Source organism: Nyctibius grandis, chromosome 3, assembly GCF_013368605.1.
Source record: "Nyctibius grandis isolate bNycGra1 chromosome 3, bNycGra1.pri, whole genome shotgun sequence".
In the NCBI taxonomy this organism is placed as follows: Eukaryota; Metazoa; Chordata; class Aves; order Nyctibiiformes; family Nyctibiidae; genus Nyctibius; species Nyctibius grandis.
The window spans coordinates 31,049,306-31,076,478 of NC_090660.1; the positions used below are offsets into that span (position 1 = coordinate 31,049,306).

At 38.2% G+C, this 27,173-nt stretch overlaps 1 protein-coding gene across 2 annotated transcripts in view; it reads left to right on the forward strand.

Annotated features, from left to right (window-relative positions):
- The window catches only part of SEMA5A (semaphorin 5A), a 361,263-nt gene that overhangs the window by 256,790 nt on the left and 77,300 nt on the right, over window positions 1–27,173 (forward strand). For both annotated transcript variants that reach the window (XM_068396639.1, XM_068396640.1), the window contains exons 13-15: window positions 12,544–12,661; window positions 19,162–19,343; window positions 21,833–21,976. In XM_068396639.1, coding sequence (XP_068252740.1) covers window positions 12,544–12,661; window positions 19,162–19,343; window positions 21,833–21,976 — 444 coding nt within the window. The remainder of the gene's footprint in view (window positions 1–12,543; window positions 12,662–19,161; window positions 19,344–21,832; window positions 21,977–27,173) is intronic.

Here is a 27,173-nt window from a genome sequence, read left to right on the forward strand (position 1 = left end):
TATCACACAGGAATGCATCCAGGCGGGTTTTGAATGTCTCCAGAGAAGGAGACTCCACAACCTCTCTGGGCAGCCTGTTCCAGTGTTCGGTTACCCTCACCGTAAAGAAGTTTTTCCTCATATTTATGTGGAACCTCCTGTGTTCCAGCTTGCACCCATTGCCCCTTGTCCTGTCAAGGGATGTCACTGAGAAGAGCCTGGCTCCATCCTCATGACACTTGCCCTTTACATATTTATAAACATTAATGAGGTCACCCCTCATTATTAGATGAACTGAGAGTTAAGACTAGTTGGAAAAGTGGCTATTTAAAGGTAGTGCTGGATCAGGAAGCCATTATAAATGTAAATGTTCTACTAGGTGAAAGTGTTATGCAGCTAACAGTTGTTCAATCAAAAGAGGAAAATAAATTATCACTTGGTTTTAGACTGTGTTATAGTAGTAAGAAATTTAAAGTTCAGCATACAACTTTTTCTATAGGTTATCTAAAAGTACTTCTGGGTTGTGAAACGTATGCTATTAGAGACTGCTAATTTCATCTTATTAGTTATATCTTCCCTTTGATGTAAGTGTGGTTCCAGTAATTCACTACAATTGTTCTGTTTTACGTCAGATAGACTCTGAGACAGTGTGATGAGCTTTTTGAGAACTTTGACACATTCATTTGGTTGTTTTTTAGCTTGTTGTGCTTTTAGCTTGTTTAATATATGTTCCTTTGAAAAGCTGGGCTTTTAAAGGAGGGCAAAAGGCTGCCAGTGGCCTTTCTTGGCTGCTACACTCAGTATCACAGAGAAATTGTGCAGCAGACAGAGAGATTACACCTCCTGTGAACAGTGACCATTTGCAGGTGGAGATGTTTCTGGCTGTCAGAGGGACGATGCATGTGGTCGCAGCAGGGAGGTGACCACAGGACGCCGCTGTAGAGCTGTGGCTCGGAGACAGTGGAAGGACTTTTCTGAGGGACCTGGCTCTAAGTGGGGATTGGTGCCACATGGGGCAAGGCTACTGAGTTGAGAAAAAGACTGAAGGAAAAGCTGTGCCCTGGAAAACTGGAGTAGACCAGAGAAGAGGAGTATTCTCCTTATTACAGTTCCTTACCAGCCCTTTTTGTTTATGCTGTCTTATGTAGCATATTTTAGGCATTTTCTACTAAAATAGAAGTGATAGGATACTCAAACCCCATTGGAAGTCCTGCAAATCTTACTTTAAGGAAAAGTTATATATAGACAAGTCTCTGCCTCAAGTTTTTTTTGGTTTAGGGGCCAACATAGGACCAAGTTTCATCTTTCTTTGGTTTAGTGAGTTGAAATAGGATGTGTGGTAGCCCTGTAGCCCTTTTTATTTTGTTTCCTCCTTTTCATTAAGTGAAGGACTTACATATTGGGAGGGGTGTATGTATGCATGTGTGTATATCTGAAGAAGGAAAAAATGTAATGACATTCTTATATTTCTCCCTTTTCTTGAATATGGCATGATTATGCCATTCTGGTTGTACAAGACATTGAGCATGTTTACCTAAGCACATGTGTTTATTTCAAAAAGGGAGATCAGGCTAGTATCCTGTGTTTTCTTAGGGACTGCATACCCATGATGGCAATCATAACCACAGAGAGCTCGATAATATGGGTGTCCTGTATTTACATTAAGCCTGCACTCCACTTCAGACATTTCAAGGCTGGAGCCTCATTATGTTATTAGTGAGGTGTGAACTCTGAAATCCAGAGATGAGACTTCCAGAGCACCTGCTTAGCTGGTGCCTGTGTGGAGGTCCCACAAGGTCCCTGGTACCTGTGCTTCTGTCACGACAGTTCCCGATGCACATCAGTGCTATCCTAGCTGCAGGGCCCAAACATGCTTCTGCCCTCACGGGGTGGGACGGCTGTCTCAAATCATAGACCCCATGCATGGCTGCAGGCTAGGCATTCCTCTCCCTGTTTGAGCAGTGGAGTCTAATTGACTAGATTTTAAGAGCTTTCTTTTTTTTTAAAAAAAAAAAAAGAAGGGGTGCTGTTCCCGTTTTACTGAGTAGAACAGTAGTTAAATGACTCAAATCCTGCTCAAATGATAATTTATTCCTCTGCCCAGAGGTATGTGAAGTCTTGTCTTCCGCTGGAGTGACTTACTTAAAAGGAGATAAAAATATTCCTCATGGGGTTTTTCAGTCATATCTTTTGTAGTTGTATGACTTTCCTTGTAATAATTAAATATTCATTGCACCAAAAGGGTTGCCATCCGTGCTTGCTTTCTTCTTGGTTAAAGAGTTCACTAGCAATTCTAGCTCTGTTTTTTGAGAAAGGAGAGGATTTACAGATGCGATCTAGATGAAATAAAGCATCTCCATGTCATCTGTCATTAGGATCTCAGGTCATTTGGAAAAATGCAGACATAATCTTTTGCTCACCTATTACTTACTTTTGGCTTGACTATTTTTTTCTTGGCTTATGCTGGATTTCAAGCATATTTGGTTCTCTACATATGGAGAGAGTGTAGATACCTTACTTGGTGTCTATAAATTTCACTAGATAATGAAATATCTGAAACTTAGTCACTGCATTGCTGGGTGCTTTAATACTCACATTCTTGTTAAATGTTACCAACTATTAGTTCTCTGCTATAGCAATGGGTTAATAGAGTAATGGGTAAACCTTACCTAAGGTAGTGCCTTGGGGCGTTCTGATTCTTCTTTTGGATTATTTTGATTTTATCTATTCACATTTGTCATACTTAGGGCTGTATAACTTCACAAGGCTATATTCTGAACTTCCATCAATAATAACTGGAGTTTCTTCCCCAGATCAAGGGCATGTGTAGTCTTTTATATTTACTTCACATAATTATTGAGAAATAGAGCATGCTTGTGTGTGAATAACATACTTAAAAAAGCCAAAAGGCTGAAGATGTACTAGCTCATCTGCTCTGTCTTTTTGTGCCAATGGCAGAGTGCTCACCGTCTCATCTTTTCTAATCTTTTTGTTTAGGTTTATTGCAAAGCTTTCAGACAATGCAACTGCAGTCCTTCTGTTGAGCAGACTGTTCCACAAGCTAATATCTCAATGTCAAGATAATTTTCTTGAGATTGTCTATTTTTTCTTTGTATTTCATTATTCCTTGTTTTATCTTCACATACTAGTCTCTAAAGCATGTGGTTATTGCTTTTGTTTGTAGCTCATTATGTCTTCTTAATTATCACTCTGATATGTTCTACATATTTAGCTAATTCATATTTCCTTGTAAATCTGTTCCTCCAGCACTTCTGTTGTGGAGTCCTCTGTGACACAGTGTTGCTTCTGACAGACATACCCTCTGATTCAGGACAGTCCTGTTCCACATCAGCTTATGGCTTCACTCCCATGAACACTGTTATCGAAGGCACTTGAAAATATTGATATACATTTTGAGGCTAAATTTGATTTTTCGGTTGGTTTTTTTTGGTGTTCTAGGTGCAATTCAGTGCACTTTATAACTGTGACAGTGGACCATACAACAGGCAGAGCCTGTTATCATACCTATAGTTTGGGTTGCTCAGCACTTTCTGTTTTGCCACGATATTTTAGTTGTTTATGAGTTGCCTGTGCTAGTTATTTGGATTGACAGTTTTCATGGCGGGGTGTCTCCCGCAGACTTCTGCCAATGGCTGAATAGTTTTGAACATCCTGTCATAATCCTGCTGTTTTCAGGAGTCAGCTAGGGAAAAATAGTTTGGGATGTGTGAGTTCTTACAAACAGTTCTCCAAAAAGCCCTGGCATCTTCATGCTCCAGGAGAAAGCAGCAGAGCAGTTACCTTAGTTTGGCTCTTCTTAGGTAAAATCCTTAAGATCTGACCAGGTTGTTATCACCTGGGTATTGCAATTCACACATGTTTATCAAACTTTTATGGAAGACCTTGAACATTATTCACTGGAGCTACTATTTTCACTATGAATTCTCCAGCTCTCTGTACTTCTCCAGACTTGAGTAGGCCAAGCATGAAGCACAATTGACTTTTGTATACCTGCTAATTAACTATAATGTGAGATAAATAGAATTATTATCATGAGAAGATAACTATTAAACTCTCTAAAGTTGCAGTGTTTGCTATTTACATTGAAGGCCCTATGCATCTGTAATAAGGAATAAGATCTGTAGTGGGAGGTAAAGACTCTGTCCCTGAAACAAAGAACAGTCAGCTTTATTTTGTTGGCAGCTGTAGCCTTCAAAAGCAATTTTGGGTAGCAATGATTCCTCTGAGGCAAATTTGTCGATGTATAATTTGTACTGGAGTTTTCAGTGCATCAGTTCTGAAAGTGGGGGCAATGAAAGGTTATATGAGCCCAATGTTCTGCAAAATCTTACCAAGAAAGGATCAAGAATTGGTGTTTCTGATGGAAGATAGGTTTCATGCACTCAAAAGTCTTGAAAACCAATCTTACTATGATGTGATGTCTAAGTAAATAAATAGTGCCATCTGCTAAAAGCTGTACAAACAGTGACTTCTCTGGTGTAAAAAAAAAAACTTATGGGAATTTTTGAGTATTGTTTTTTATATTATATGCTTAAAATATTATTGGGTCACAAGATTGTTTTGCTAAGTAAAATTATCACAGCTATTCTACTGTAACTGTAACTCTTCTCTCTCTGTTACTCCATCATTGTTATTTCAACATCTTTGTTAACCATCAGCTAAGCAATCTGTACTTACGCAAAAGATAACTGTAGCAGCACAGTACTAAAAAGGGCACTGGATTAACTAACAGAATAAAACAATTCCTGCAAATTTGGTTATGCTTTATTTCATTCCTAGAACTCCAGCAAGATTATTGGATTAAGCAATTCAACCACTGTTGCATTCCTTTATTTTGCCTTAGCTATAGATGTTGCTTCCTCAGAAGTACTCTCACATTCAGTACAAACCTGTTTTCCTGGTAATAAAACACTGGCTATCATTACATAGTAGAATAATTATTTCTATAAACTAAAATTATACAAGTTAACAACAAGTAATGTGGTCTGAAGTATTACTAGGTGCTAATGTGTCCAGATGGGCTTGCCAACACATGGAATTGAAATTACTGTTTTGAAATAATCATTCCAAAATAGTTATTTTTGGATATCCAGGTGGATTTCCTTATTTCAGGATATGCAAGCCTTATTCTAGTTTAAACCAGAGAAACACACTGCTGCATTAGAATGTTGGAACCACATAGGACTGATCTGAATTAGTGATTCCAGAGTAATATTCCAGAATCAGAACCCTCATAAATTTCCCAGACTGGGATAAACCGTAATCCTGGCTGTAAAACAAGATTATAAGCACATTTAAAAAATGAGAAGTCTTTTTTTTTTAGATATTAGATTCACTGCAAATTTATCTTCAAATGGTGTCCACTTATGGGAACACTAGTAAAGTCAGCAGAACTATGAAATAAATACAGTTGAAAGTTTTCCTCACTCAGAAGAAGCAGAATATTAGTCCCATACTGGGGAGGGAATCAATTCAAGCTCTACAGATCTGAGGTTGACCTATATTTCTTTCTTCCTCTGTGAAGACCAAGGTTTTTGCAGAAAGTGTCTTTGTCTGGCTCACAAAATGCATCAGACACGAGCTATGCATTTACATTTTGCTGCACCCAAAATATTTAGTCACAAATCTTTAAAGTGTGTAATCTATGCATAAGTTTTGTATTGTAAGCACAGATTTTTGGCAAACAAGAAGGAATTTTTATAAACAGGTAGAATTTTACAGCCTGCTCCCAATGTATTTACTGAAGTAGCCTTATGAGTAAAAGGAAAATGTCTTTTCTTTTAGTTTGCAAAGTTGTAAGAAAACCAGATGGACTTGACTACATATTTGCAATTCAGATTTTATTAGTAGGTTATTATTTTAAACAAAGAAGTGAGCTAAGAAATAAAAATTTAGAAAAGGCATGTGGTTTTCATATGTCATGATGTAATTAATCTTTGCTTTAAAAAATACCAAAAGTTTGAGGAATACTAAATTCAGTGTTGTTACTGTTAAGTTTTTCTTGAAAATCACCTGTCATGTTTAAAGCAGCCCACTTTCCAAGAGATCATTTCACTAGTCATTTGATACTTGGCAAGTGTATTCTCTGGAAACAGAAGTAAAAGGGACTAGATGGTAAAACAAAAAGAAATTAAAAAGGCAAATCTGAAAGGTTTTTTATTGTAAAATAATGTAAAGTATCACATACTGGACTGCTACTCAGTCAGGCCAGCACATACGCTATGCATCTCAGCTTACGGCGTTCTGCATTACACACCAGTCGTTTTCTCATGAGAATTATTTGCAGCTCTCTTAATATTCTATAATCTTTTTTTGTGGACATTCACATTTATTTGAAATTTTACAGAAAATTAATACCCAAGTTTGGAGTACACTATTGATCTGAATGTATGAGAGAGAGAGAATAATCTTGATGCAAGAGTGTGAACTGTGGGCAGAATTCCAGAACAGCAGTTTGGATGCTCCAGTTCTGCGAACACAAACTGAGTGGCTTTGAAGGCCATCTGCTCCGTATAATATGTTGTCAGGCTAGTGGAGGTATCTACAGTTACTTCTGGAATGAGAGGTAGCAGTGCCCTTGAAATGTTGGGATACCTGCTGTCAGATTAGTACTTTTAAGGAGTCAGGTTGTACATCCTAAATCTGGGCCTGCTATCTTTATAATTGATTCATATTCTAGTATATAGTTAACCTCAACATTTAAGTTCAAAAGAACTTAGGTTACGACTGACTAAAAGGATATGGCATTCATGTACTCTGTTTACATTTATATCCACTAAAGATGCACAGGTCTTCTAAAGACATAGAGATGCCATATGGAAGCAAACGTGTCCAGCCTGGTCAATCATTGGTATTGCTGTTATGTTCTAGCAACACAAAAACTTGTGGGAAAATCCTCAAAGCTGTTGCTCTGGGGTTGCCTTGCTACTTAGCTCAGATTTTCAGAGCCTATTTGCAAACCACAGATTTGCAGGCTTTAGTTTTAGCCCATGAATAGGGCTTTGAAAACCCTAGCTGCACCTCGTGGTCCCAGCATTTCCAGGCTCCTATCTCCTAATCAGAGGGCTGGAAGCTCTGTCTTGGCTGATATTGACATGGATGGGGACCTCAGATGTTATTTCTTTACAGTGAATGGCAAGCCTGCATTCTCTTGTAGAGAGCATGCTCTGAAAGTTGTCTTTCACATTTGTTCCAAGTAGAGACAATATTCAGAGAATTGTGTGTTATAAACAACTTTACTAAACAAATGATACATAAATTCCTGATTCTGGATTTGAAGAGAGGAACTTGTAGATTTAAGGCGAGTATTGTCAGTGTGTTTTGATTGAATTGTACCTAGATGGATTTTCTTTGTCTTTTGATTGTCTTATAGAAATTCAAGTGAGAGGAAGCAACAGTAGTCCACGCAGAGTGACTAAGATGATTAAAGGATTTGATTTTTCTTAATCGTAGAGGCAAGGGTTAAGCCGGATTCTGAATATTTGACACGCATCTTAGTTGGAGCTCCTAGGACTTTATAAATTTTGTGCCTACCATTTATGTTCTTCTGCATCATTCATCTATATCTTTAGATCCCCATTCTTCATTGCACACATATATATATGTATATATCTACAAAACCAGTAGCAATGAAAACACTGATAGGTACCTTTGTACAGAAGTCTAGTATGAGATTCATGTATGCATTCAGAAATGGATAGCACAGTGCATTTGGAACATAAGACAGACTTTTATCTTCAGTTTTATCTTTTTATCTTCAGTTGTGTGTTCAAATTTACAGCAAGGAATCTGGCTTCTGTGAAATAAGATGGCGACCACAGTTCAGTTCCTGGTATACAACGTGTCCAGATCACAGTTGACAGTAATTGGAACTAGGTAGGCATGGCTATCTCAGTAGAAACAATTGAAAGGGTCAGGAGACTGAAATATCCTCTGATCTTCAAAATACTGTGTATAGGTAAAGACGGAAAAATGTTTCATTGAACAGTATTGGAAGATGCACCTTTTCTATTTATATATTCTCTGAATAAAATATTACAGCTCAAGACGATACCTGATTAGCACTTACAAAGTATATTGATATGGGAATATATTCTTCCCCTGAAAGGATTTAAAAATCTCTTTGAAATCAATGGTATCACAACATAGCTTTTAGTCCTAAGGTTTTTTTTTTCTTTGGAGCACACATAATGAGCACACATCTTTTTAGTCTAAAACTGTATGGGGTTTTTTTATATATTTTGCACTGAATGGTATTCATTTCTGCCTCATTTTGTCTGAATACATAATCTCAAATGTAACTGGAGTAGAGCAGTTTTGCTAGCCTGCTTGGTGATAATTATAAAATAGCTGAAGAAAATGACCTGCTATTACTGGCTTGCTTTAGAGTGAGGTGACTTATGGTTCTGTTACGAGTCAGTCAAAATCCATTACTTAAGTGTTGCATGACTGTCAGTAGGCATACTGAACCATCACAGCCAAATGAATGTCTTGCAGGAGAGACACGCAACTAGCTATCTTTTACGTTTGGTAAAAAATGTGAAATGACAACGTAGAGGAAAGTTAGAATCAATCAGTAGAAGTCAAAAGCTGTTGAATGTTTTTGTAGAGAGTGCTGACTCGACAGCGTAAGTGGTATCAAGACTCTTAGAATGAGCCAATTCACTTTTGTTCCTGAATTTCCTTCCTGCACAAAATTGCCCGTTTTAACAGTGCTGGGACAAATCATGTGAAGCCTTAGAGATGTGGGCTGGTGCCTCCTGGGAGTAACAGACAAAACATTCATTTTCATCTCTGGTGAAATTGAGATGTAAGGTAGAGTTCCAGAGACAAGATGACTAATACATTATCCAGGTCTGCTACTTGCAGTGTCGCTATCTGAAAGGGCCCTGTCAGCTAAAAGACCTAATACTAATTTTAAAATTTATCTAATTTTTCAACATTAGTATCTAAAATGGCTTTAATTTAGACAGGGATTTAGGAGGATGAAGGGATAAAGATGTGTAGTGGTATCTGATTTTTTACTTTCCTTACTTACATGAATTTGACAGTCATTTTGTACAATTTATTTTGTTATTTCACGTGTACACTGAAGCTGTTCCTCTTACTGCTGTCTTTTGGGAGAGAGATTCATTAAAAAAGACTTACAACAATATGAAATTTTAATTGACGGACGACGGTAAGAACACATAATTATGAGTTAATAATAGTTCCTTTAAATTGCACATTTCAGATAGAAGTTCTGATATTTTCATAGTTACAGGCTTTATTATTTATTTTTTATATTTGTAAACTTATTTTGTTATCTGTTTATTTTTTTTTAATCTAGGCATAGCAGATCAAAATAATTAGCCGCTGTTATTCACGCATTAAATTATTCCTCAAAGGAAAGAAAATGGTTTTAAAAGGTGACATAATTAAGCAAATATGGATAAAAATCTACCCGCTTATTACCTCTCTTCATCTTTTCATTTAAAAGAAAATATATCCACTTTTCAGGTATATTGGTGATCTAAGCAAGTGATCTAAAATAAATAAGTAAGAAAACCCTCCTAGATGTGAGGCAGGGAGGAGAACAGAAAAGGACTGTTGTACCAATACCTGAGAACAGAGCAGCTATTTAAGCCAGGTCCTGCCTCATTTCATGAATATATCTGGCATGGTGAGCTGAAATGCCAGAAAGAGGGTGATGCTGCTGAACTACACTTTCATGGCATGATTTTTCTGTCTGAATGTAAGATTTCAAAAATTAAACTTTTTACAAAATGAGACAAAGATAATAATGACTAGGACAATTATTAGAACACTATTAAAAAAAAGGCAAAATGAGTTTCTCATGTGAGGAATGCTTCTCAGATAAAATTTCCTGTTGCTTTGTTTGGAATAGTTCATATGTTTCTAGGATTAATTTATGTATTGTAGTGTAAAGCAAAAAAAAAAAATCATGAAGAGTGTTAATGCCTCTCATTTTTGGTGAAGTTCTTCACACTTAGCCTCTTGTCATCTGCATGAGGTTAGCTGAGTTATTAACATCTTAAAATCATAGTTTTCATATGCTCAGTGGACCTTCTTAACTAAATTCTGAAAAGCTTCACCTCATTTTATCTCTCTGCAGTGCTCTCCAAACCTGGTCACTACTGAAATGGCCATGTTCAGTGTCCACAAAGTGATTGAACATGCTCTTGAACATGATTGTCCCAGCAGTGCAAGGACTTTTCAGCATTTTTTTAACTTTATTTCTTCCATGAAACTAGGATCTGTTCTGATACCAGGAATTTATAAGAATGGTCAAAATACGCTTTTAGTTCCCTACTTACAACTTCTAAGTGACTTGTAATGAAAGGTGCAAGCCATTTTGATTTGCCCGAGTGGAAAGTAACATGGAAACAAAAGCAAAAGAGGAAATGGAGTCTTAAGAGCAGAGTGGGAGAAGGATCAGCTTATACTGACTTTTAAAATATTTTATTTTTTAATAAAAAATGTCTAAAGTATAATAACTGCATTTAAAAATAACACTTAACATAAAGGAATAGTAAAGTTGGAAAAGTGAGCACTTCTTTGAGAAATAGCACAGCTAACGTTTCCAATCATTATGTCAGCCTTTAATTTTATTTTGTATTCTTTTTTCATAAAATATGTGCTTTATCAGAGATTCTCTGAAGGAGAACACTGAACATCTTGTCTTGCAAACACTGGAAGACCAAGACACTTAAAACTTTCCATAATTTGCATTAATTGTCCTCCTCACTTTCTAGATGGTTAAGTGGAATCATGTGTAGCCTGAGTTACAAAAATGCTAAGTGCCCACAGCTGCAAGAGCCATTAGTGGGAACTCTCTTCTGAACACTGAATCCCCTAAACCAAAAACTTTATCTTTGAACTGGCAGCTTAATTAGGGGTACCTAGGGAGTTATGGCTATTATGTCTCTTACTCTGTGCCCATTTTGCAGATGGTAACTATCTTCCCACATAGTACTGGCAATCCACATTGCCAAGTGTAGAAACTAATTCTTTGAAATTTATAAGCACTAAGAATCCTCTGTGATGGCATTATGGAATAGCATACTAGGGAATTAGTAAGTCTGCATTTTGGCTGATGTTAGCGTGGAACTACATGAAGAATGCCAGAGTTGAAATATGAATAAAACACAGGATTTGTGAGGACAGAATCACAGAAGCGCTGAGGTTGGCAGGGGCCCCTGGAAGTCATCTGATCCAACCTCCTGCTCAAGCAGGGTCACCTAGAGCCAGTGGCCCAGGACCATGTCGAGGCAGCTTTTTAATATCTCCAAGGAAGGAGACTCCAGAACCTCTCTGGGCAACCTGTGCTAGTGCTCAGTCACCCTCAAAGTAAAGAAGTGTTTCCTGATGTTCAGATGAAAGCTGCTGTGTTTCAGTTTGTGCTCATTGCCTCTGGTCCTGTCACTGAGCACCACTGTAAAGACCCTGTCTCCTTCTTCTTTGCACCCTCCCTTTCAGGTATTTGTACATATTGATGAGCCTTCTCTTCTCCAGGCTGAACAGTCCCAGCTCTTTCATCCTCGCCTCATAGGAGAGATACTCCAGTTTCTTAATCATCTTTATGGCCCTTCACTGGACAGATGTGATGTGAACAGACTATTAAAGAGAGAATGATAATGCCCATGGATTTGAGTTGAACAAGAATGATCAGACTAGCATTTTTATAATGTAGACAAAATGTCTTAATTTATTATTTTTATGTGTAATTTATAGGTATTTTTACAAGTGTTAAAACAATTCTATTATGCTTCACTGTGATGGGACTTCCACCTCCTTTCTTTTGTATCTTTAACTGTGAAGCTGCAGACCTATTGCCTGGACTGTTAACGCTAGACCTACTAGTAGCAAGAGAAAGCTGCCATTTAAAAGAGAAAAGAACTTCTTTTTTTTTTACAGTCGGTCTTTCAGAGTCTGTAGAAAGCTGGACTACCATCCTCATCTCTAACCCTTTTTTCCTTCTCATGGACCCCTAGGAGGGAATGTCTAGGGCAGTATGTGATATGTAAGAGGTGTAAGGGCAGCCACCAGCACCCCTTTGAACTTACTTCCAGGGATTCTGTAGCAGTGCAGAAAACAAGTCAGCGGGTTTTCTAATTAATTTTCAAAGAGTAGGCATAGTCATCTGATTTCTGACAAAGATAATAACTATAATGCCAAAACTGACAGAAAACTTAAGAACTGTAACTCCTGAAATCTTCTTTACTTGGAGCAGACAGCATACGTTTTTTGTGAATTGCTGTAATTCTCTACTAATTAACTACAATAATTAGTCTTGACAACATACCATGCATGCAACAGAAATTCAGCTATGCACTTAAAAGAAATCCTAGCTTTATGTAGGCATTCAAATTCATTTTTCTTCTATTTTCTCATTTCATCTGTGACATACCACAACAGGGATCAATTTCAGTATCTGTTTTAGGCCTGTGAAATATGAAGAGATGACACGTAGCTGTTTAGAGATCTTCAGCCAGTACAAATGAAGATAAATGTTCATGTTTTCTGATTGGTTTTCATTCACAGTGCATGCATTGGATCCCAAGACCCTTATTGTGGCTGGGACATGGTGATGAAGAAATGCACAACGCTGGAAGAAAGTCTGAGCATGAGTCAATGGGAGCAAAGCATTACTGTGTGTCCAGTAAGTCCAAATACATTCATTTATCTCTTAAAACTTTTGATTCCATCTGAATTTCATGAAAATGAGCTGGCATAGATTTTTCAACCTCAGAAAACTGTATTTAATGCCATTTTCCTCGGGCCTTCCCACTGGATTTTAATGGGGTATTTAGTTTCTTTTCTATTTCTTATCAAACTAGTTATATAATATGACCAAATTATTCATAGTACTTTCAAAGGGTAGTTGGTTTTTACCTGTAATGACTGTGTTCCCATTATGAAAGCGAATGTTCACTAAGATTAGAGATACTTACATGTTTTTCTCTGCAGGATTTTTCTCCATTTCATACTTTGAAAAAATTTAATCACCAGTGGTATAAGCTTTTCTTTTAGAAAAATTATTGCATCTATAAAAGGCCATATAACATACTTCAAAGTTCATGAATTGGGTTGAATTTTATGAGTTTAGTCTCACCCACATAAACGATAGGAGTAATAAACTTAGTGTTAATATTTACAGTGGCTTTACAGTTTACTTCTCTTTAAAAATGATTTTGAATAAATTTAGTATAATAAAAAGCAAACAACAAAGTTTATTTATATCCATGCTTTTTAATGTGGTTCCAGTGTTGTTTTGATATTGATTCTTTTCCCTCACTCCAAAGAGCACAAAAAGAGAGTTAAAAAAGATCTTCCTTGTGCTACTAAGCTCTTTCCTTTGGAGACTCATGCTGCTTTGTCTTTTCCTTCTGCCAGTGAAGAGGGAGCCTTTCCAACTCAATTCTGCTTTCATCACTAATAAGGACTTCTTGAACTTGTCTGCACTCGCCACTAGAACACATGCATCTATGAATTTATGCTCATATGACATCCATGTTCTATTCTCCATGTGTTTAACAAACTCCTTTTAACACTTCACTGACATTCCTCTCTCTTAAGCTGGGCTTTATTTAGTGAACTATAGATGTGCAACATTAGTATAAAGTTCTTCCAACTTTCACTTGTGATCTCTATATGTGTTGCAGCAGCCTCATAGATACAAATCACTGCACTGATTCTGAGGTCCTTGAGAGCTGGCTCCTGTATTCTGACTCTCTGTGTTTGACATTAAATAGTAATTTTTTAAACAATATCTTGTCCTGTCCTTTACATCCATGCTCTCACATAGTGGCCTAATAAAAAAGGCTTACATTGGATTCGTCTGCATTAGCATTTCAGCTCAAATCAGGAGCAACTTTGGGGCAAATACTCTGATTTTTCCCATCTACTATTCTCTGGTTCACATCACAAAGCAGTCTTGAAGCATACAAGCCACATTACTTTCAGATGAAATCAAACCAAAAATGTGCTCCAACTACTGCTAGGCGTTTGATCCATGGCCAGAGCAAGTCCAAAGTAAAGCCCACAAAATACATATGGTGTATGTGTCAAGTCTTCAACACCAACTGTTTTATTTTCCAGATTTTCAGTTTATATGTGTACCACTTGCTAATATAGGCACAGCCATTGTCTCACAGAAAGTCTGGATTCAGTCAGTAGTGCAGCCCTTGCCTCCCTGATTGGCAAGTAACTAGATGCACTGTACAGTATATTCATTTCCAAATGCATGGAGTTGTCACGGTTTAAAGCTGGGCTGGCTATTAAACCTGTGGCAGACGCTCTCTGTTAACACCCCCCCTCCCCCCGAAAGGAAAGGGAAAGGGAAAAGGGAGAGAGACTTACGGGTTGGAAAGTTAAAACAGCTTTAATAAACTATAATAATGAAAAAGAGTATAATAATAATATTGGAATAAGCAAATATATACAAATATATTTGCAAAACCAAGCAAATATATACAAATATATACAAAACCAAGATCAAGCTCCCCCGAAGTCAGCCACGTCACCACCGGCACTGCAGGGCAGGCTCCGGGAAGGCCCAGTCTGGGCCCAGCGACGGTTGAGAGCTGGATTCAGGGATGCACGGATCGGGATCGGGGGCAGCAGGAAAACGGACAGAGTCCTCTTTGGACACTGGCCAAAGGCCCAAGCCACAGAAGCAGCCCGAAGCAGCAGAAGCAGCCCAAGCAGGCAGAGGCCCCCAAAAAACAGCAGGCAGGGGCCAAGACCCCCGTGATCCCCCAGCTTTATACTAAGAATGACGTGTATGGGATGGAATACCTTCGTTGGTCAATTTTGGGTCACCTGCCCTGTCCGCTCCTCCCTGCAGGTGTGACCCCCCTTCGGCTCTTCACTCGTAAGCAGTGAGGAATTTAGCAGTGACCTTGGTTTCTCTAAGAACAAGTACAGCAAGAGCCTTTCTGCATAACATCCCTACCAGTGCCTCAGTGATAACTACAAACTTCGAGCGTTATCAGTCCTGGAAGCAGATGCTGTCTGCAAAACATGCAGTTAGTTTCAGAAAGTGCAGTTACTTAGAAGAGACTTAGCTGAAAGTAAAAATCACTGAAAGGAAAATCGGCCTGGTTTAGGCCAAACCAGGACATTAGTATAACTTATCTCCCTGCGGTAATCCCACAGGCTAAATATGGTTATGTGGAGGGTTTGCTGGTGGCCTAGTTGGGTTGCTGTATTAGGAAGGATTACTGGAATGGGTTTGGTTGGTTGATATTTGCATGAGCAGTCTGTCTACTGCTTAGTCTTTGAATTCTGGCATTAGCCCTTATTTTCTTTCATAGATACAAAACGTGAGGCCAAGAGGGGATAGACGGGGAGAGAGGAATGGTTTAGAAAGCAGAATTGAATTCTGTTTTGTTCAACTGGAAAAACAATTATTTAGTATCTATTATATGACAGTTGCGTAGGATATGACAGTCTAGTCAAAGCGGGGGAGCTCCAAAGGATTGCTCAGAAATTCATCCACAGCTGTGATACTTATACTGCAGATCAGAGATAAAAAAGATTTAGTGAACCTCCAAAGGAATTTTGGAGTTGAGCAGACTGAGATTGCGTAATGCAAGGAAAATTTTAGAATTAACTGTCTAAACTGAAAAGCATGGTTTTACCACTTTACTGTCTTAAACCCCTGAACTCTAAGTAACACGTTATTGAACAAATTTGAAAACTTCATAGAAACTTTCCTTTAAAATAACACTATATTCTGGCAAACTGCAATTGATTATGATTTTTTTTAGTGAGGCTTTCAAATATTTGTTTTTATAGCATTTTTATGTACTGCATTCACAAGATATAAGCCAAGATGTAACGAATTTCATTTTGTAGGCAACTGAGCTGTGTGCATCCTTGACATTTGCTATATACATTTAAGATAATGTTGCAGACAGAGCATAACAGAATATTAGAAACCTTCTACCCTCCCTGTTTTGGTTCCAATTGGTTACAATATCTTATTTGCTAGTAAAAGTACATTGATCTTTTTAACTCTATAGAAAATTTGTCAGATTTATGCATGACCAGTTTCTTCTAAACTCGGATCAGAGACAGAAGCCTGTTTATACACTAGTTTAGCCCAAAAATAACAGTGTAACCAGTTGCACTTAAAAAAATATTTCCTAGGGAATTATTCATATATCTGAATATTTATTGGCATGTCATGGTAGAGCAGGGAAGGAGCTAGGAGAGGTAGCTGAGCATCTGTGTTACTGTCTCTCTGAACTTTGAAGACCATTTGTGACAAATGTGGTTATTTTGGTTATCTTGCTTTGATTTAATTCTGAAGTTGTTTTTTTAGGTTATTGTTTCAGTTGGCATGAGTACCCCAATTGTGCATGAATATAGATAGTAATTAATGCTATGGCACATATATCTACTTTGAACTTCTTCCAGTCGGTCAGATATCCCTATTATTCATCCTATATTTTTTATAGTCATGAAGGTTCTGCCAAAACATTTTCCAGTTGGACCTCTTGCAGTCCATCACTTAAAAATACACTGTCTGACATTATCGAAGAGTTTTTACAAGGGAAGTAAAAATCATTTTTTTAAAAGTCGTTTTGTTTTTTATTTACATAAGTATGCAACATGATATAGCTTTATTTTTACAGCGGCATGCAGGGAAAAAGTATATAGGATCTTACCTGAATTCATTAGCAGCTTCAGGAAATACTGTAGAGCCACCGAATTCTACACAAAGTAATCTCAAACAAGAGAGCTTGTGGCAGATTTAAGGACTGGGTCACCAAAGATGAGACCTTGACTCAGAGTTCAGAGACACAAACCAGGAAGACAAGGTGGGTACAGAGAGGCTCAAGACAAAGACGATTGATATATGGAGGACATTAGGAAGGAAGAAGGTACTAGAGGTATCTGCAGAAGGGAAAGAGTAACAAAAACAGGGTGGTGGAGAGGGAAAACAGTGTAGCTGTGCCAGGGAAGTACAGCCATATTATCTGATTGATTGTGATTTTCCCATTGAGGTGTGTCAAATGGTGAAAGGTTAATGGGCACAGGTTCTTGTGAGGGATAGAAGGGCTTTCCTATTTTGCTTTCCTATAGTCCTGTGATGAAATTGTTTGGTATCACTTGTGAAAGGGAGATATTCATAGAGAGACAGAGCAGGTGAGTCATGGGGAACAGCAGAGACTGAAGTGAGATGATCTTTACAGGAGTAGGGGAAGAAAATCCAGAAGGAGAAACCTGCCATCAGTATGTCCTTCTGAGCTCAAGCTTTCAGCTAAGTTTTATGGATACTTTCCCTGCCACTTGATGTAAATTATGGTAACCATAGACAACTGTAGCTTTAGTTTATAATTGTAGGTGCAACAATAAAGGTGCTTTGGTGCAGCATAGAAATAGAAAGCAGTAAAGATGTCTTCACATCTCTGACATTAATTGGATTGGGGACATATCATTGCAGTTATGGACTATATATTTGTTAAACCAGCAGTGCAAGAGAGAATAGGTTTACTTATCACTTAACAAGAAGTATTTCCTGTTGCCTTATGAAAAACAACAGTATAAACTCTGCATGAGCAAAGGTTGGTGAGTTATTTTCAATGAACAGTTGTCATCAGAATTTTGAAATGATGAATTATGGTTATGACACTTGTAGCTGGCAGAATATACACATAGCTGTTCCGTGGAGAAGCTATATCTGTGAAAAATAAATCATGAGAAATGTAATTAATAGCGAAATTATGGAAACTTTACCACAGTGGAAAGAATCAGCCAGCAGCCAGCATGGCAGTGGAGATGTGTTGTGCTGTAATCGAATCTCTTGCATCTTCAAATTATTAGTGAAATGTATACTTCCCTCACCATTGTTAAAATTAAACAATACTAAAAATAGCAAAGGGAGACACCATTTCAGATCATTCATGACAATCTACAACTGTAGTTCCTATTTCAATATATAAGTGAATGTTAAAAGTGTTACATTCTTACACATTTGATAAAATATGCATGGCTACAACTAATACATATTTGTTTTTGTCTAAGAGTGACTTTAAATGCTATTTAGCCTTCACTTGTTAGTACTGTTGCTTTGACTGAAAGTTAAAATGTGACAATCAAAAGGCAGATCCTTTAGCATTTAAGTGAAAAAGTGGCCATCGTTTCCCTTTATGATCACAGATTTGTCAAGATTAACACCTTACTAAAAGAATTAATAATATGAAAGCCTGTCTTTGTTAAGAGAGCTGAATTCCCCATGTCCAGCCGCATTTTCTATAGAAGTTCCAGTAACTGTGGAAGCTGCTGCAATTTCCATTAGCACATTTTGTTTCAGCTGGACAGTAAAGATTTCATATTAACATGTGTTATGGCTGCATGATGGAAACATTCCTGTCAAGATGAGAATGGTCTGACCCTTCCAGCCAAAGGTGTTGAGAATTGACTTCAGTGGGAGTAAACTGTCACATCATGTAGGGTTAGGTGCTGCTTTTTGAAGATGTTTTTAAGATTTATACATATAATTACATCTAATGTTTAGAGAGAGTCGTATTTAAAACCACATTTCACTTTTATGAAATTGTGCTATATGAGATGTCCTTCAAAAAAATGTTGTCAAAAAAAGACAGTCATCATGGAGATTTGAGTTTGATTTATCCAGTTTTGTTACCCTGGACTATTATCCTCTGCTGCCTCTTCCTTTTAATCTAGATTTGAGTTTCTACAAGCATTCTTGCACATGCTGTTTTACAGTCAGTCAGTACCCAGGTTCCTAATCACAGTTAAATTTTAGGAAATAGGGAACACTGTCATGAGAAGATAATCGAGAAAGTGAAACTTTCTGTTGAATCACTGTAGGCCGGCGTGGTTGCAAAAGGTAACGGTTAGTTGTGATTATTGTTGTTGCTATATTGGTGGCATCCAGTGGCCCAGATCGGTTGGAGGTGATTCTGTGATTCTGTGATTCTGTGAATTATGCAGCTACAGAAATTATAAGGGGAGCTTGCTGTCTGGAAGGCATACCTCTCCAGTGGAGGCTTTTATTGTCGGTGGCTGGAGGCTGTACCTCCATGTATACCCATATAGCATGGTCTCCATGTACTGCAGAATTGAGAGGTTGTATGCAAGAAGTGTCAGGCTTCAGGTAAACCTTTCTGTTGTGTTTGTTTCTAGATGAGGAATCTGACAGTGGATGGGCATTTTGGAACATGGTCACAGTGGAAACCTTGCACCCACACTGACGGTGCCAGTGTTGGCTCCTGCCTCTGCAGGACACGCGTGTGTGACAGTCCTGCTCCTCAGTGTGGAGGTTGGCTGTGTGAAGGACCAACCATGGAGATTGCCAACTGTTCCAGGTACACAAAACAATTTCAGGTTCTATTGTTTATGTTTTAAAAGTTTTAAACTTAATCAGAATAGAACCTACCCTTTGAAATCTCATCTGCAATCCACTGATCCTGTTCTGTGCATGAAACACCTCATAGCAATGGCCACAGCAAATGAGACATTAGAAAAATATCTCTCAGACTTTGTGGGAGAAAGAGTAAGCCAGACAGCAAATAGTGAATTCAAATGCTGTGTACAAATAATATTTCCTCAGAAAGAAAAAAAATCAGTGTCAGGTAATATCCAAAGTATGATACTTTTTCTCATTTCTGTAAGTCATAAAACTTTTTTTCTGGAAGTCAGAACGGTTTACTTTTTTGGAGGTCTCATGTCACCGTTGTATTCCCCAATTTTGCCTTGAGAAAAATGTTTTCGTTATATCTTTTGTTTGTATCATGACATCTAGATCTTTTACTGGTCTGTGTGCTGCTTTTTTAGCCACTCTTTAGTCTTCCTCAGGCACGTAACCACTCCCAGAAAAAAACAGTGAGAACAGATCATTTCAAAGAGACTCAGAACACTGCATATTTTGAACTGCATTGGTTCATGTTTAACACATTATACGTACTTTACCTGCAAGATGAAACTTATATACTGGTGCATTCTGCTTATTTTCAGTGATTCTTTCTGCTTTTTGTCTCTCATTTTTTTAAACATCAGAAGCACATCATGATAGTGAACAAAACTGATTATCCTGCACAAGATAACTGCAAGCTCTGTAAGTGGAAATAGTCAGTTTTAAGGAAATTATTAAAAATATAACAATGTTGTATATAACATCAGATCAAGAGAATGGTAGAAAAGATAAGCATACTGTGAGATACTGAACAATCAAACAACAGCTATTGGCTGTCAGGTTTAGAAGGGAATTTGGAACATGATTTGGACCTTGATTCATATACTACCATTGGCAGTATTACAGTACTATTTTAACATCTTAATTCTGTTAACACTACTATAGTAGTAATTGATTCCAAGAATTCATGGATATCCAGATATTTTTTTCATTTTATCACTTGGGTCAGACATTGCACTGATAGAGATCTTATTTTTTTGTCTGTGTTACCAGTGATAGCTGATTATTTTTTTCAAAAGCTTTTTTTCTCTGTTATCAACTCTTATAACCCTTATAATAACAAGACATCAAGATGAGTGGAATTTGAATTGGAAATATTTGTGGTAAATTACTTGAATAATCTTATGTCATTTTTATTACTGGATTTAATTAGTTTTCATTGTTAAAAAAAAGTGATTTCAAAATCAAGTAACGCACTATTTTAACTTTTGCTTTTATGGTGAAGCCTCATGAACTCATTATAGTTTAGTTTTATTTTTCTTGATTTCTGCTTGTCTTCTGCCAATACAGAAACTGCAAGCTAGCCATCAAAAGGTTTTGGAAACTGATGAAGTGCATAATTTTTTGTTTAGGACAGTTTATGAAATTCCTTTTGAGATGTTTGGTCTAGTATATTTTTTCCTAGGGTATAGTGGGGAGGGACAGAAGTGTCCTCTCCAAAAGTTCACAGATGCAGGATGCGGTATTTGAATTCTGTTAGCTTTTTTGTGACGTTACAAATAAGGTATTGGCGCCTTATCACAGTGTCGTGTTGAAATTGCAAACAACTATTTCATTTTGACACTTAGTACACTTTTTCCTTTAGTATCACAGAATCGTAGAATCATTTAGGTTGGAAAAGACCTTTAAGATCATTGAGTCCAACCATTAACCTAGCACTGCCAAGTCCACCACTAAACCATGTCCCTAAGCGCCACATCTACACGTCTTCCAAATATCTCCGGGGATGGTGACTCCACCAATGGACTCCTGTTCCAATGCTTGATAACACTTTTGGTGAAGACATTTTTCCTGATATCCAATCTAAACTTCCCCTGGCACAACTTGAGGCAATTTCCTCTCCTCCTATCACTTGTTACTTGGGAGAAGAGACTGACACTCACCTCGCTACAACCTCCTTTCAGGTAGTTGTAAAGAGGGATAAGGTCTCCCCCGAGCCTCCTTTTTCTCCAGGCTTTAATCACTTTCCTTTTAGAAGAGGTAGCAAAATTTGACATTTTAATCTCCCTGAAAAAAAGACCCACAAATAATAATTGGAACAATAGGTAATTAAAAGTTATCTTCTGAACTTTGATACAGGAGTTAGCAGATAAAGTTTACCCAGAATAAAAAATGACCAAAAGCAACTAAATAGCTTCATATCTTTGTACTTTACTTCTTGTGTAATGGGGTCATTTTAGCAGTTGCTGATTACAAAGTGTGGAATATGGAAGAATCAGAGCACCTTTATTTTAGTTCAATATTCTTTAAGAAATGGAACATGATGCAGTATTAATGACTTCTACAGAAATATTAATGGGCCAGATTCTACTGTCAGTCACACCTAATCAGCCATTCGCTATGTATAACAGATGACAGAGCCTGAGCTTTTTATTCTACCAGAAATGGAGGCTGGACACCATGGACTTCTTGGTCACCTTGTAGTACCACTTGTGGAATAGGCTTTCAAGTTCGTCAGCGTTCCTGCAGCAATCCAACCCCTCGACATGGAGGACGTGTCTGTGTGGGACAGAATCGTGAGGAGAGGTGAGTTATCTTTTTTTCTACTGTCTATTTTAATTTCTTCTGCTTAGCTGTATTCCACAGGACATTTTCTCCTTTACCCACCTTGTTTTTCTCTGCCCTTTCCTTTCACTCTCTCTTGAACTTCACTGCTGCAGAGCAGCAGTATTCCCATTAGCAAGGCTGTGGGTCTGCAGCGTTCTTTCACTTAACTGCATCACTCCCAAGCCAGCTGAGTAGTGCCAGAAAATTGTGCTGAAGCAATGTGCTGCTGTCCCTTGAGATCCTGAAAATTGATTCTCCTTGAAAATTGATTGCAGCGTGTTTGAATTGTAACTCGCCCAGCCTCAAGACCTGGAATTCAGAGCAAAATATAGTAAGGTCACAGCACTGTTACTGATGCTGTGAGTTCATTTTTTTCTGTCTTAAATGAATTAAACACCTATATAACATGAAAGGAAGCTTCAAGGGCTTTGTTTTATATTCAATAAATATAATACACCTTGAGCTCAAATATCTTTTAGTAAGGTTTCAGGTTTTTTTGATTTGTTTGTATATATTAACCCCTGAGCAGATCAAGTCAGCTCAGATTTTGATTTCACCATCTGCTGCTTTGGTACCAGGCTGGGTATTTTGTCACTAGCTCAGAATGTAAAGTTCAGGCCTCTAATTCCATTTACATGCACCCTAATGTCTCTAATTTGTCAGTTGTGTGTTAGGAATTTTAACAGGAATTAAATATTTCTTTAAATAAAACTAGAATGTATTCAGATAAACTGCAGCTCTTAGATGCATTACGTTGTTTCTCCGAGGCATGCCAAAAAGCTAGATAGCAGAAGACTGGTGTTGGTGTAAGAATTTGGATTACTGTAGTCATTCCTTCCAAGAGATGTATGTGGATATGTTTCCTCTCATAAGCACTTGCAGCTTACTTCAGTGTTTCTGTATTGGTGATTTGGTATCCTATATTCCTGTTGGATGAAAACAAGATTTAGTAACCTTTAAGATGAGTTTCAATGAGGGATTTAATTATACACCAACTCTGGCATTTCTTCAGATGAAGAGATTCCATTGAAAGGAAGCTGCATCACACATTTATGTATTAACAGATCATCAGGGACCTGGTCTTTCTGTCTCTAAAGGTAAAGGATCAGTATCACAGAACATGTGAACACGTCTTGCTCTTTCAGAGCCATGAATATTTACCATTTCATCACAGAGGAGAGCATTTTGTTATTTTGTAAATTGCTTTCTGAAAATAGGTTGCCCAACCAAAAAGCCATCACCACCAAATGCAGATTGTATCTTCTGTTACATAGCTCTGTCCCAGCATGAATAACAGTTACTGATCTTGAACTGAGAGGTCAGTCCAGGGCAGGACACAATGAGACTAAATATAGTAGAAAAGACTTTAGTTTGGATAGACTTTTTGATGATGGACTATGAATGTTAATAGTCGTTGTTCATCTTAAGTTTAACATGGAATAAAAGTCTGATAAGGAGTTTCAGAGAAATATAGAAAACTGTGAGAAATACTTCCATAATTATAGGAGAAAGTGTTCAGTATTAAAACAATGGGTGCACTAAAAAAGCAGTTGCAAAATGGAAAGTGATACTCACAATGAGTTGAAATAATAGCAGCCTAGAAGGATTGAATTTTGGTATGTAACAGCTCTGAAGGAATAGCAGGCTTATGTTGCTTTGCTTTTGTAGCCTGCAGGTTACTTGTCCTTTTCCTCTTTGTCCAGTTCAGCAGCAATCTGGGATGTATATGCCTGTGAGTTTACTGCAGGATGCCTTTTTCTGTCGTAGTTCCTCTGTCACTGTTTCCTGTCTCCTTGAAACACCGTTCACTCTCACTGGCCTTGCACCTTCCTCTCACTCACTAGCTTGCTCACAGCTGACCTTCCTGCCTCTACCCTGATTTTGTTGAAGTTATCCATGATGTGTGCTGATACTTTTAAAGTTTTTTTTTAAAGTACTTTTAAAAGTTATTTCCAGAAGGTGTGGTATGTTAGGAAGTTTTGTGATATAATTTGTAAAGCAGGTAGAGGAATGAGGCATCAGTTATTTGCCAGGATTTTTGTTGGTGTCAGGCCAAGTATTTGGATAAATCTTTTCAGAGCTGTAAAAAGCAGAGAGTCCTGGGAAACTCACCAGCCAGGCCCCATCTCACCACCCCCAGCAGGGGAGAGGGGCAAGTCAGGAGACTGTGGCCAGATCCAGCCAAGAGTCTAGATTGTAGGTGATACCATGGCAATGAGGTAGGTTTGAGGTCCAGCTGGGAAGCCAAGCCACAGGCCAGGGTTAGGATCAGGTTCAGTGGTCACCGGGCACGTCTATAGCAACAGGGCCAAGGCCAGAAGCCAGTCCCTGAGGTCTAGACCAAGGGCCTCCATGGTGGGCTAAGGACAAGGTCCAGCACTCCTTCAACAGCACAGCTCAGGCAGGGATTGAAGGTCCCTGTCAGAGCTTAAATAGAGCTTCTGGGCCCATGAGTGTGGGTAGAGGTCCCAGGTAAGGCTGGCTGGGGTCATTAGGGCTTCATCAGTGTCCTCAGGGCTCTGACAGCTTGTAGAGAGTTTTGAGCTGTGATGGCTATGGCGTACCAGTATTTACAGTAGTCCTAATTCACTGCTTCACTCCAGTACCACTGGAGTTACATCTGCAACAAATTGAAACAGTTCCTTTGAGAATTGGGCCCAGTACATTTAGGCAGGCTGAGAAAATATTCCATATGCAGTAACTCCTGAGAAATGTTTACCTCGGGTTTGTATCCAGAGTATGAATAAGCAGCTTCTCGGATTTTCTCATTTAAATTAAACAATGCTTATAAATAGTCTAACATTTTACTTTCTTAATGTCCCAGCTCATATGTAAAATGAATATATGTGTAGTCTTAGTAAAAAGTAGAATTAGTTGGTTTACACATTGTGTTCATTTGTCTTTATAAAAGTGCATATTCATCACCTTCACATGTTTAGGGGTGTAAATACGGGATTCAGTTTGCACAGCCAACATTGTGCCAAACTTTGAAACAGCTTTTCAACAAACAGTGATTTCAGTAGCAGTCCAGCGCATAACTCCAGAGAAAGCAAACACAGAAAAGGCAGCGTATAGCTGAGTTAAATTGACCTGCAGATGTGAATGCATATTCAGTTTGAGAGTATTTGTTCATGCGCTAAGAGCTGAATGTTTGTCTAGGTTATGTTTGTTTTACCTCATGAAAGCCATGATCTTATCATGGATAAGGTATCGGGCAGCTCTGTGCTTGCTGGTTGTTCCCTTGAAATCAATGGCAATATTTACCAATTTAAAGTGTTGCAGATAGATAGGTTAAGCTGTTGCATGCTCTACTGCTAAAGTGGTGGGGGAGTTGGAAAACAGTTGTGAGGTAGCAGCAAAGACTCATATTACAAAGCAAATTCACCTTATAGAAGTAGGTCAAAAGTGCAGCTGATGTGAGTTTAGACAGAATATGCAGAGGGAGTAAAAATAGTATTTTAACAAAATTTGCTAATCAGATAAAATAATTTTGTAGTTAAGACTCCAGATGGAAGACATCCTGATGAATTCCTTAGGGGCTTAATAGTTTCTAGTTTTTCCTGTGAGAAATATTCACTGAAGCTGCTGGAAAACTCTCTAGGTTTTAGTTTATAGAGTCCATAGTATCCTGTCTTGACTTTTTCATTGAGTGAAAATGTTTGTCCTCTCCTATCTGTGGAAGATGCTGTGGTATGGGCTTATTAAGTCCACTGCTCTCCCTCCTATCTGTCCTGAAATGAGGGATATCAGAATGAGAATCCCTTGCTTTTAGTGAGTGTAGTTATCTTTTATTACATAGGGAAAGAAAGCAAGCAAGCATGGCTAATCAGAAGTAGAAAAATAAATTGGCTGCAGATGAGGAGTAAATGTTTGAAAGCCTTGGAAATTTTTGGGTGTATAAGAAGATTTGAAGCAGTACATATTGTCACCTTTTTTTGTACAGAATCCTCAGCAGATATTCAGAGTTTTTCAGCTTGTTTCCATGAGAAGGAGGAACTGCTGAGAGTCAAGTGCCTGATCTCTGTAGCACTGCTTGTTTCCTAGCAGTGCGAACAAGCACAGTCCCCTTCAGCAGAGCAGATCAAACACCATGAGGCTTTGGGCTTGCTTGCGTTCCCATGGCTGTCTTGTCTGCTGGGAAGTGTGTGCTCCCATCCTCCTTGCTTTCTCTGCTCCCTCCGCTTCTTCCACAGAAGTCCCTGGGAGCACATGTCCCAGCCCCCCACCACCTTCCACAGTCTCCTGGGTGGGGATTGTTGCAATCTTAATCCAGTAAAGCATGTGTGTGCACTGTGTGTCTGCCTTCAATTAAAGGAATCCAGCATTCCCATCAACCTCATATAGTCTGTGCTTCCCAGTAAGTCACCAGCTGGTAATCACAAGTACCCACCCCATAACAGTATATTGCAAGGAATGGGCAGACAATGATGAAGGTTAGTTTGTTTTTCTTAAATACATGCTAGTATGATATAGTTCAAAATTAAGAACTATGTGTTTAAATTAAGTATCATCTCTCTGTGGAATAAAAAAGGAACGTTTGTAACTGTCATGCAGCTAGCCTGTGGTACTCACTGCTGCATGGCAACACTGAAATAAATTGATGTTTTACTAAAGGTTGAGATCTTCATAGGAACAAGAATAGTAATTCCAGTTGTCCTGGAATTGCCTGGCGTAAAAATTAAAAAATTCTTGTAGGAACTAGTGGTTGTGGACACAACTGGACAGAAGATGTTCTCCCTTCCCCCAGTATGACAATTACTTTATTAGGGCATCTGAACTTGGATTCACTGCAAGGGGAAACGGGAAGGGTCACTGTACAAAACCCACATTTCTCTAGACTGTTCTCCCTTCTGACCTCATTGCAGTTAGATTAGGGGAGAGGGCAGTGGTTTCACAGATTCAAGTTTCTTGCATTGCATGTTTTGTTGAATTACTGTAAAATGTTAGCCCTGTGGGTCCTGAGAACAAAATTAAGAGGGGAAGAAAGAGCAAAAGGGAAAAAGGATTACTGAGTGACTTGAAATGCATCCAAGAAGAGATATAATGAAACTTGGCTCAAAGCCCCATGTTGTAGTACAGCTCTCAAAGATCAATTGCAGGGATGTCTCTAGCTGTGAAAGCATACCTGATGTTTTCAGAGGCTGGCTGGCTGAAAAGAAAATAAGACTCTACTTGT